This window comes from Panicum virgatum, chromosome 7N (assembly GCF_016808335.1).
Source record: "Panicum virgatum strain AP13 chromosome 7N, P.virgatum_v5, whole genome shotgun sequence".
Lineage (NCBI taxonomy): Eukaryota > Viridiplantae > Streptophyta > Magnoliopsida > Poales > Poaceae > Panicum > Panicum virgatum.
Window position 1 is genome coordinate 30922202 of NC_053151.1, and position 10768 is coordinate 30932969.

At 42.5% G+C, this 10768-nt stretch overlaps 1 protein-coding gene across 2 annotated transcripts; it reads right to left on the reverse strand.

Moving 5' to 3' along the window:
- Positions 1 to 404: 404 nt before the first annotated feature.
- LOC120683736 (beta-glucosidase 12-like) lies at positions 405 to 9375 on the reverse strand. 2 transcript variants are annotated; one of them, XM_039965821.1, is made up of 12 exons: positions 9122 to 9375; positions 8720 to 8789; positions 8529 to 8587; positions 8367 to 8442; positions 7966 to 8043; positions 7773 to 7860; positions 7028 to 7283; positions 6687 to 6802; positions 6375 to 6592; positions 6261 to 6292; positions 6061 to 6163; positions 405 to 855 (listed from the first exon to the last, which is right to left on the reverse strand). In XM_039965821.1, the coding sequence occupies exons 1-12, from the start codon at positions 9287 to 9289 to the stop codon at positions 851 to 853; spliced, it is 1269 nt and encodes a 422-aa protein (XP_039821755.1). In that variant the 5' UTR covers positions 9290 to 9375; the 3' UTR covers positions 405 to 850. The 2 variants fall into 2 exon arrangements, with proteins under 2 accessions (XP_039821755.1, XP_039821754.1); XM_039965820.1 differs by lacking the exon at positions 405 to 855 and adding an exon at positions 5597 to 5846.
- Positions 9376 to 10768: the final 1393 nt, after the last annotated feature.

Below are 10768 nucleotides of genomic sequence, written 5' to 3' on the forward strand. Positions count from 1 at the left end.
CTTCTATACTGACTAGTTCTAGATCTATCAGAGGACATTACATAACCTATGGGTATGGGATATGCCTCATCCCATATCTCGTATAGATCCATGCCAAGCGAGGAATCGCATGGCCCCTGGTCATACAAGCCTCCGAGCTCTTTGTAGCCGTGTAGTTGCAGGTCTTGAAGTACTTTTGAACTCATCTTCAAGTTCCCTGTACTTTGCCTCGAACTCACCTTCTGAGTACTTCCTGAACTGCACTTAGGCTGTGTGGTGCTCTTGCTCGAGGAAGCCCATTAGAAATAATCATCATATACATCATACATGGGGTGTGATGAACAATCGCACTCCATAAATTTGAAAAGCAAATCGCAGATGACACATACCCAGTAGCCCTCGAGTCTTGAGTCCAAACTTCCAGATTTGGGGGAACAAAGGATCCCAAACGTTGTGGCAAACTCAGAGCAATGTGAGTTTGTTTTTATGATGTGATTTGGCTAGAAATTCGAAAAGCCCCTTTTCTCGCAATAAATAAAATCCCCGACAAAAATGGCTAAATCACACAATCTTCCCAAAAATCTCCTCGCGCTCGACATGGGCCTAAATAGATCAATGCAGATACATCTAGTTGTTTCCGGCGCCCAACCCCGAGAATGGAAACCAGACGAGCCACCGAAGTCGCGTCCATCCCCCAAGCTTGGGAGCTAGATGAGGCACAAAAGGCCTGGCGAGTGCTCTGTTGCACCCAGCCCCGAGCCAGGGAGCTAGACGAGCCACCAAGGGCACGCAGAGTTGTTGGCGGTGCCATGCCAGCCCCCAAGCTTGGGAGCTAGCAAAGCCATCGTAGATGTACCGAGAGAACTGGAGCTCAATCTGAAAAAAAGACAATGCATACATTATGTAGAATAATACGAAGATATCGAGTTTTACTCGTAATGAACAACTCTTGAAGTTTATGGTTGTATGAAAGATGTGTGTGAATCCCCCCTTTCGTCTAGCAAGACACCGAGTAGTATGCGCATGCAACCTTAGCCTTGACTCGCTATCACCTAATCTTTCTTACTACTGCTCACAGAGAGGACGGCTTACCATAGGCTACATTGCTCGGAAGGCTTACATGTACGCGGAGCGCAAGAGTTGAGGTTTCATGATTAGAGCTTGAGCCACACGGGTTAACTCAGGAATTACTAGAGAGATGCAGGGTCGGGCAAGGACTATGAAATCAGAGTCGACACGACTCTTCCAGATATCTTTACACTGTATCATGATGAAAAACAGATTGCGCGCGGAGCGCAGCTAGTAAATGGGGCAGCCCGACTGATAGACCAACTAAGCAGTCGGGGGCATGCACGACATGATCGGCAGTAGCTGATGAAAGAACGAAGATAGTGAAATTTATTCAGCAATAGAAACGAAGATACCAAATTAAATTGGCGACACAAAGCTCTTGTTCTAAGCCATATAAACCCCCCGAGCCCACCCCTTACGTTTAGTGACTTGGTCCAGATGTAGATGCTCATGCTTGCATGAATCACTTAGGTCAAAACCGAGAACTCGAGGCTTTACGAATCAGGGCAGGAAATGTACCTGACTGAATTAGTGACAAAAAATAGATGAGACGATATGTAGAAAAAGGTAGTCGTCATGCGACAAAAAGAAAGCACGGCGTGCAAAAATAATCGGCGAGGGTGCGGGTTATGCACAAAGTAATCGGTTTCGTGAAAAATAAGTCAAGAAAACGTATAAGTCATTTAGCTTTATTCATGGACAATTTGACGATGAAACCGTGACGGTTGTTGATGGAGTCCGACTAGTCGGAGTCGATTCCGACTAGTTGACGATGATGAGACCCGTGCTCAACTAGTTTCTAGTTTAAACTAGCCAAGATGAGTAGTTGAAGTATCACCGGCATGTTGGTGTATCGGTGGTGCGAGCAGGAGCCGTGCTGAGTAGTCGAGTCAATTAGTAGTTGAAGTATCACCGGCGTGTTGGTGTGTCGGTGGTGCGAGCAGGAGCCGTGCTGAGTAGTCGAGTTAGTCATCGACGGATCGTTGAGTGCCTCCGTGAAGTTAAAGAAGCTGTAGATTGATCCTTGCTGGTAGCTTCCTTGGTGTAACAGTAGTGATTTGCTTCCAAATATATGTTTTGCCGCTGCAAATCAGCAGGAAGGTTGACGCTGATTTTCCCTGTTCCCCACCTTGAAACTCTTGAAACTCGTGGAGCACGTGGAACCTCCATGCCAGAACTACACGTCGGAGTTGCCTGCCTCTCGTCTTGCGGGCGCACGTGCCCCTTGCTCGCAACGGGCCGCACCGGCTCGCGCGAGCCTGGCACGGCCACGGGCAGTCTGGTGCAGCGCTCGCTGGAACCGAGGCTCTTGCTCCGCCATCCCTATGCGCTTGACGGTAGAAATCACGCTTGACGGTGGCTGCAAGTTGAAGCAAAAGGCGGCCCTCCACACAGATTAATTAATCAGGCGCGCTGATCTTTACCAATTAATATAATATGCCCACGTCGCCATCTGGTGGTAGCCGTGATTGTAGTGGATCGATCCGCTTCTACCCTCAATTGGTCAGCACAGATCCAATATGATTATGCCGAATAATTAAATTTGATGATGATAAGCATCGAGTTCACAAGGGATCGTCGGTGAGCGCCCTACCTACGCGCCAGCTGTTGGTATTTTACCAGTAAATCCCCTTAGGAATACCTAAGGTGATAGGGTTTAGGTAGAGATTCACCGAGATTAGGACATGAAGGTGCAAGCAACACAAAGATTTTAACAATACATTTCTTTATGTTTCCTTTTTAAATCAATCATTTCACAATACATATCATCATTCGTTTAATTTCTCTTCTTTTCTGGTTTAATTCATATTTCCTCTTTTGTATATATTAATTTCTTTTCCTTATTTTTTATTTTTACCAAAAAAATTTCTTTCAGTATTTTCTCTTCTCAATTTTAACATGTTTTCTTCTATTTATTTTTTCCCTTTTATTATTTTCCTTCTTTGTATTTTACATGACTTTTTTACGACCTTTTCTATTTCTTTTCTTTGTAGGTTAGGTTACTTTGCATCCAAATTTGTTACGTGAGTTCATATGACTGATTTTAATTTTATAAACTCTTTTATTTTATACCACTTTATTGTGAATTATATATTTAATCACTACAAGATTTAGTATATTTCTTTTCATATGTAGATTCATTCATTCGTGATCCAAAATATGATGAGGCACCAAGCCTAACCAAACCCCATGCTAACGACATGTTCTTGATATTGATTGAGTTGGAGGGAGTCAGAGACTACCACGGAATCCTTCCGTAATAATTTTTACTTTTTTTCTTTATTCTCGTTTTCACTTCCTTTTCGTGATACTAAGTTTCAGTTTCTTTCCCTCCTTTTTTACTTTTTCTTTTATATTTTATTAACGAACTTGTTAATCATGTATAGATTTATGTAAGTTGTGTACGTGTCATGTAGAGTTATTTAATAATTTATTCTTTCTATATAAAATTATTTATTTACGTGTAACTAATTTGTTCTCAACACCAAATTATTTGTTCGCTTTGTAGCTTAAATTGTTCTGTGATGATGACCCATTTGATCGTGATATTTGTTTTTCATTGTATATTTATTCTACACGATCAAATATTCACGATGTGTAATATTTATTTGTTGTATAGTATTATTTATTTGTTATGTTTAACTTTTTATTCTTAGAAAATATTCATTTATTCGTGTTGCTAAAATATTTACTGCCAGTAGCTGAAATTAATTATTAAGTATTAAACAAAATATTTTAAAAAAAATCATGCAAATATAGACAAGTATGGTCATGTTTTGAAGATGTTATCATAAAAAAGATAATGGTGCAATGCAAATTTAATTTGGATACACGATTGAATATTTATATTTTTATGTTCTAAACTTTCTTGCTTGTGGGATGATATCACTAGTTTTTTTTTGCATGCATGCATGCACTGCTGTTCTCTATCTCGGATCAGTGCACCAGACTAAGCGTACAATAGATGAATTAAATAAATTGTGCATTCAGAATATTGAGTTGGCAGCCCATTAACCACACGCGGTAAATATTTCTTCATGTAATGGTTGGTGGAACATCAGGTGAAGTGATGCATAACCGCTCACGACGTCGAGGACTGCCTGCACAAAAAGGGGTGAACGAAGCAAGGCAGCAGCGCACCCCCCCCCCCCCCCCCCCCCCCCCCCTCTACGGCCTGAAATCGTTGGTGCGGCCGTGCGGGCAAAATCAGGAAGGTTGGTGGAACTAGCGGTGCGAGGTGCCCCCCTCTGCGTCTCTCGCGTCCCTTCTTAGGTTTATCTTGCGGGTGCTGTTGTTGAGCCGTCCGCGCCGAGCAGGTGCTCACCCAGGTGGCGCCGGGCTCCTGCGCTCTCCCGCCCCCGCGTGCTGCAGCTGCCCCCTCCCTTAGCTCTGTTTAGTTGGTGCTATGCTAGGGAATAGTAACACTTTGACCATTAATTATGGTGATAAACAAATCCAATTTACAAAACCAACTCCAGAACCCCTGCGCTAAGAATTCTGAAGAATCTAATGAGACCTCTGACCGCGTGATTTGAGAATGGTTACTGTAGCATCACTGTAGCCAGTCATCGATTAATTACCGTCATTAAATTTGTCGCAAAAAGTGGCACCCATCCCTAAAGAGGTTTTGCAAGTAGACTTTATTTAGTAGCCCATGCATAGAAGATTCTTTTCTAGCAGAGAATAGCGTAGAAGGAACCAAACAGAGCCAAGAGAGGGAGATCTGAACGTGACTTTGGGGATAAGAAAGTATGGAGCATTTGGATAGGGTTAAGGGTACCACGGTCTTTTCCCATTGCTATGAGTTTTGTTCCATTTTATTTTTATTGTTTTAGTGGGCATCCAACTAACAGTGTTAAAAGTAGAGGTAAACAAAGCTTTTCATTTAAAAAAAAGGGGAGTAAAATCCTATAAAAAAATAAGAGTAAAATCACCATTTAAGATCAAGCAGAGACAAGATCGCCAAATTCCCAATTTATTTCAGCCGAAAGTTGCACGTTTTCTCTGAAAGAAAGCATATGAGCGCTCATCTCCATCTACACACATCAATACACATACAATTGCAACAAAATGTGGACCCTTTTATTGCAGCACACTCTCTCAGGGTAAACATAAATCAACCGCACGGTCCATTTATTTGTCCCAGCACATCTCGCTCATGTTCATTTCTCGAGGAACTTCTTGAACCAGTAAGCAGATTTCTTGGGGTACCGCTTGTACCCATCGTTATAGTCGACGAAGTAGATCCCGAACCGGACCGTGTAGCCGTTCGCCCACTCAAATTATTTGTTTGCTTTGTAGCTTAAATTTGTTCTGTGATGATGACTCATTTGTTCGTGATATTTGTTTTTTATTATATATTTATTCTACACGGTCAAATATTCACGATGTGTAATATTTTATTTGTTTGTTATGTTTAACTTTTTATTCTTAGAAATATTCATTTATTCATGTTGCTAAAATATTTATTCCCAGTAGCCGAAATTAATTATTAAGTATTAAACAAAACATTTAAAAAAAAATCATGCAAATATAGACAAGCTTGTTTTGAAGATGTTATCATAAAAAAGATAATGGTGCAATACAAATTTAATTTGGATACACGGTTGAATATTTATAGCCGTTCGCCCACTCGAAGTTGTCCAGCAGCGACCACGCGAAGTACCCTTTCACGTTTGCCCCCTCCTTTATAGCACTTAGCATGGAGAGGAGGTGCGTGCGATAGTAATATATCCTAGTGTCATCCTTGAGAGCCTCCTTCAGTGGCAGGCTCTTATTGTTTTTTTCATCAACGCCTAGAGTGCAGAAAATGGAAACGTACGTATATGTTCAGGTAGTTTCAGTCCTGTTCTTTAAGTTAATATATAGGAGTAGATCGAGTGTTACTTTTCTCAAGTAGACATGGGAGAAAAACTTATTCAAAGTTTTACTGTAATTCTGACTTGGTTGCAAGATCTTTAAACCGTATTAGCAAGGAATATATAGGATCGATGGTGTCGAGATCTGTACCATTTTCAGTGATGTAGATGGGCGGATTGCCGTAGTACTTTTTGATATACAGCAGCAGATCACGGAACCCTTGAGGGTAGATGTAGAGCCAAGATGAACCGCCCTGCATGTTATATATTCACGGAAATGAATCGTCGCGCATAAAGTGGTGAGGCGAATAAAACTACCACTAGTATTTTCTCAGAATAATCTTGAGTTACCTGAGGGCCTATAGGGACGCCGTTCCGTACACCTATTTATAATTAATTAGAGGGTGTTAACATGGTAAGTGAAGAATAGGAGATTGAACATAGTAGCTAGAGACCCGGACTCACCGGTAAGGTTCGCATGAGAATCAGTGCTGTAGGTCTTGTTAAGACCATTTGATGGAGGGAGCGGGGAAGCATAGTTTGTAGTGTAGTAGTTGAGTCCAATGAAATCGAACGAACCCTTGATCAACTTGGATTGCTCTTCGGTAATCTTCGGCAGGCGATTTCCGACCAATCCTCTCATGCTTGCTGGGTAGTTACCTTTGATAAGAGGGTCCATAAACCTGGATGAACATTAGTAAGATTATTGACACTAGCTAGGTATATATATCTTCTGAACTTTGACTATGAGATTGCATGAGCCACAGACGAACCTACCATCCAAACATGAAGTCTATGGCGCGTCTCGCTGCAGCATCATTCGTTATGGAGCGGTTGTAGGGAAGAAACCAGTGCGAGATTTGAGTTATGCCAATCGTTCCCCCTTGCACGCGCTGCATGAATTCGAGAAGCATTTCTAATTAAGGTTATGCTGTCCGGCCATTTAGGGCTAAATGACTAACTCTAGGATTTATTAGTTCATCAGTTGATCAAAATTTTCACTTTATTTGTAAAGTGCATCATCACCTGGGGCTCCCAAGCGCCAAGAAGTGACAAATATGGGCTTCCCAACCCAAATTTTTTGCGTAAATAGAACGTGATGGGTGCATGATCATCACCTGGTATTTCTCTCTGTACAACCGAACTGTTTCTGCATGTGCAAGAAGCTGGTGATGGGCCACGATGTAAGGCTCCCTTCCTGAATCCCCAGCACTGCATCTGCCAAAGTCCCATGGCGAGCACCGACCTGGGGCTGCAAAGCCGACTGCGTAGCCCGATGAGCTGAAGGTCCAGGGCTCGTTGAAGGTGATCCAGCGCTTCACTCGATCACCAAACTCCTTGAAGCAGACTTCAGCATAGTCCTTGTAGTCGATTCTGAGACATTCATTTACAGTCATTTTTAACGTACAGGTACTCAGTAATTTTCAGTATGCATCGAGATATTCGTGAGCGAAACAATAACAAATTGCAGTGGTGACACTACTGAACCTAGAGGAAATTAATTTTTTTTCTTATGCTGATGTTCTAGTTTTGTTGCTTTCAAATGCAATTCATGATAGAGAGGAAGGCGTTGACTTTGTTAGGACACACCATATTTGTTAGTAGTTTTTAATTGCTGTCGTACCATGCGAAGATGTTAACATCACCTTTTTTTGTGGTTAATGGTACGGATTTTGGTACAATTATATATATATAATAATTTTGAAAGCGGCAGTTTTTTTTTTAATTCCAATGATCTGATTTCGAGAATCAACTAACTAACAAATCCGGTTAAAATAAACAGCTTCAGTGCAGTTAGCAGTCTTCTAACATATTTATTACTGTACGGCAATCTTGTTGCTTTCAAGGTTAACTTTCACTTACGTAATATTGGGGCTAAGAAATCCTTCATATTTATCTTCTAATGCCTGAGGTGTGTCCCAGTGGAAAAGGGTCACATAGGGTTGCATTCCTGCAGATGCACAGGGATTATATCCCAAATAATTATAAGGTGAAATAAAGAATGGAGCTGATCAGACTGCCATCTGCAGATTATTGTAGAAATTGACACGCATACCTTTGGAGAGGAGCTCATTAATGAGATTATTGTAGTAATTGACACCTTCTCTGTTAATTCCACCGCTCAGACTGCCATCTGTTATATATGCCATAGGACATGCATGTTCATAATGAATTAATGATAGAGATTGAAATCGCGCAAATGAGCAATGTATTCAACTGCGCTTATATAGTCCCGGGATCAAAGCAAGCTAGGCGAAAGCCTTGGCGTGCACGGCTAAACAGTTTGCTAACACATAATAAGAACATGCTATCAACTTGGAACTTCTAGTTTATGAAAACATTAAACTCCCTCTATTTTTAAATATATATATATACAATGTTTGAATAAATGAATTAATTAGCTCAGTGTAAAAAAACTTTATATATGGAGAAATTAAAAGATAAAAAGTTAGGTACTTGGAAGAATTCTGCTCCATGATATGGAGAACCTGTACGCATCCATCCCGAGGTCCTTCATGAGGCGCACATCTTCCTGAACATTTGCACATGTTTAATTTAATTTGGTACTGTAAAATATGAATGCTCAATTGCTCATGCTCATGAGGATGAGGCAGGCACCTTGTAGAGATGGTAGGAGTCAACTGCTACATCCCCGTTGCTTCCATCAGCGATTTTTTCTGTAAACAACCGAAATACCGTGTGAGGAAACTAATAAATTGTTCATTGCTTATTAAGCCCGGCTTAGTACTGTCAGGAAACTAAGCTTCTCATATAGAGAAACAGATCGATAGGCAGCAAAGCACGCGTGCCTTTGTGCTGGTGGGTGAAGGTGTCCCAGATGCTTGGTCCTCTGCCCCCCTCGTTAAAACCACCTTCATACTGCATAGGAATGAGAATTCAGTCTAGTAATAAACTCAGGTGGTCAGGACAAAACAAATAAAAGCGAAGTGGGTCATGAACTCCATTCATGACCCAATAATTCGGCCTCTTTCTGTTCTTTGACACAATAATTGAGCCGTGGGTCATGAACTCCATCCATCAGTTCAATTCATTATGCTGTTGGGACAGCTCTTTCGATCTGAAGCTTCTCTCTTGTACTTGTCGGGGTTTTTTGGCATGCATGGTCTCCTACGTACTGGGCAAGAAAGGGAAAGCCGGCCAGAAAGCTCTTATACGCGCGCGAAAATAGGAATGAAATTCAATTCTTCTACCTGATAGGCCGACGAGGCCGTCCCGAAGACGAAGCCCTCAGGGAAGCTTTTCCGGCTGATCGGCGGCGTGCTGGCTGCATCGTGGGCGGCGCCGGAAGCAGCAGCTAGAAGGAGAAACGAGAGCAGGAGGAGGCCGGGCATGGCGGCGGCGGCGGCTCTCGCAGCCATTTGGAATATGGAATCAACCAGAGTCTAGCTGAGAGAGCCGCCTTAGTGCATAGTATGCATCTGATTGTTAGATGTTTTGGATCAACTAGCAGTAGATCAAGTGGGAGTACTCACTGATTCTTGAGGAATTCGACCTTGCCATCACTGGTTCGTTGGGGAATGACTGCTCTAGGGCAGCGACGCAGGGCACAGAGGCGTCGCGGTGGCGACGGCGATGGCGAGGTCGGTGAGGGCCGTTGACGCAGCGGGTCGCCGAAGTTGTGGATGGCGGCTCCGGTAGCGGTGACGGCGCGGCACAGTGGTGCTTCCCGTCGCTGACGGCCCCCCTCTCTAGATCGGGTTAGGGTTTGGACGGTGGGAAACTGTAGCGGCGGCAAACCTCGTTCCCAGAGCCTCTAATCCCCACCTCCACTTTATAGGGCTGCGCGACGGGGGCCCACCAGCCTCATCTTGGGCTGGGCGTCCCCGATCAGGACGCGAGTCAAGGTTGGCCCAGTCGTTGGACTGGCCCGGTGGAGATCAATACTAACATTCTCCCCCTTGATCTCACATTTGTACTTTAAAATTTCTCAATTTGAACTTAACTCTTTACTTTCTCTTTAGTTGCTTTGCTATTGGCCTCATCTCATTGCAGATCAGTACGTAGGGCGTGCCTCATCATGACGGTTATTAGTTACCGTCAGACTTAACAGCCACAATGTACCTTTCTGTATTGAAACAAGACTTTAACCTTTCTTTGGGCCCTTTAGTAATCCAGAAATCGTAGGCCTTCCGAAAAACCCACGTCGACTTGGGCGGTAGGCCTTTGGTAAGCGGATCCGCAAGCACTTGCTTGATACTTTGGTGCTCCATGATTTCATATGATTCTGGATTTTCTCCTTTGCAACATATAACCCATTGTCAATGTATTTGGCAGCACACTTGACATGTTGCAATAGGAGTGAAAACATTCGAATGGTATATTGCTGTTGTCTACCATTATCAATTCCGGGTAATGATTTCCTTAACCATTTTGCCTGTCCTGTAGCCTCATATAATGCTAAACTTTGGGTACACGACCCACAATATCACAACTATTTTGCTTTGGAGTTTTTCCACAATAAAACTCCAAACTCGAGTGTTAGCTACTACTGTGGGCTTCACTAAACTCGCCAAAACTTGATTCTTTTTACTCATAACTTTTTGAGAGTAAATATTTCTTTCTTACTTAGCATGAGGCTGACAATATTTTGCAAAATTGCAAAACATTCTATAACTCCATTCCAGTGATCTATTGCTGGACTGGACTTCTGCCAAAATGTCCCGGATACTTGCACTATGTCAGGGTAAATTCTTTTGAGCACTAATTTTGCTTCCAACAGCTGAAGCACATAGAATCTTTTCTTTTGATCGATCATATAACTGTTCCTGGAATCCTGAAAATTCCAAACCTATTACCCTTGACAATAGGACAGGCGTAGGCTTACTCGCATACATACT

Excerpts from the sequence above, each read along its gene's own strand:
- LOC120683736 (XM_039965820.1), bottom strand. The coding sequence starts at position 9,289 with ATGGCTGCGAGAGCCGCCGCCGCCGCCATGCCCGGCCTCCTCCTGCTC. Across the intron at positions 8,588-8,719 it reads CTTCACCCACCAGCACAAAG|AAAAAATCGCTGATGGAAGC; the intron begins GCACGCGTGCTT and ends GGTTGTTTACAG. Across the intron at positions 8,443-8,528 it reads ACTCCTACCATCTCTACAAG|GAAGATGTGCGCCTCATGAA; the intron begins GTGCCTGCCTCA and ends GCAAATGTTCAG.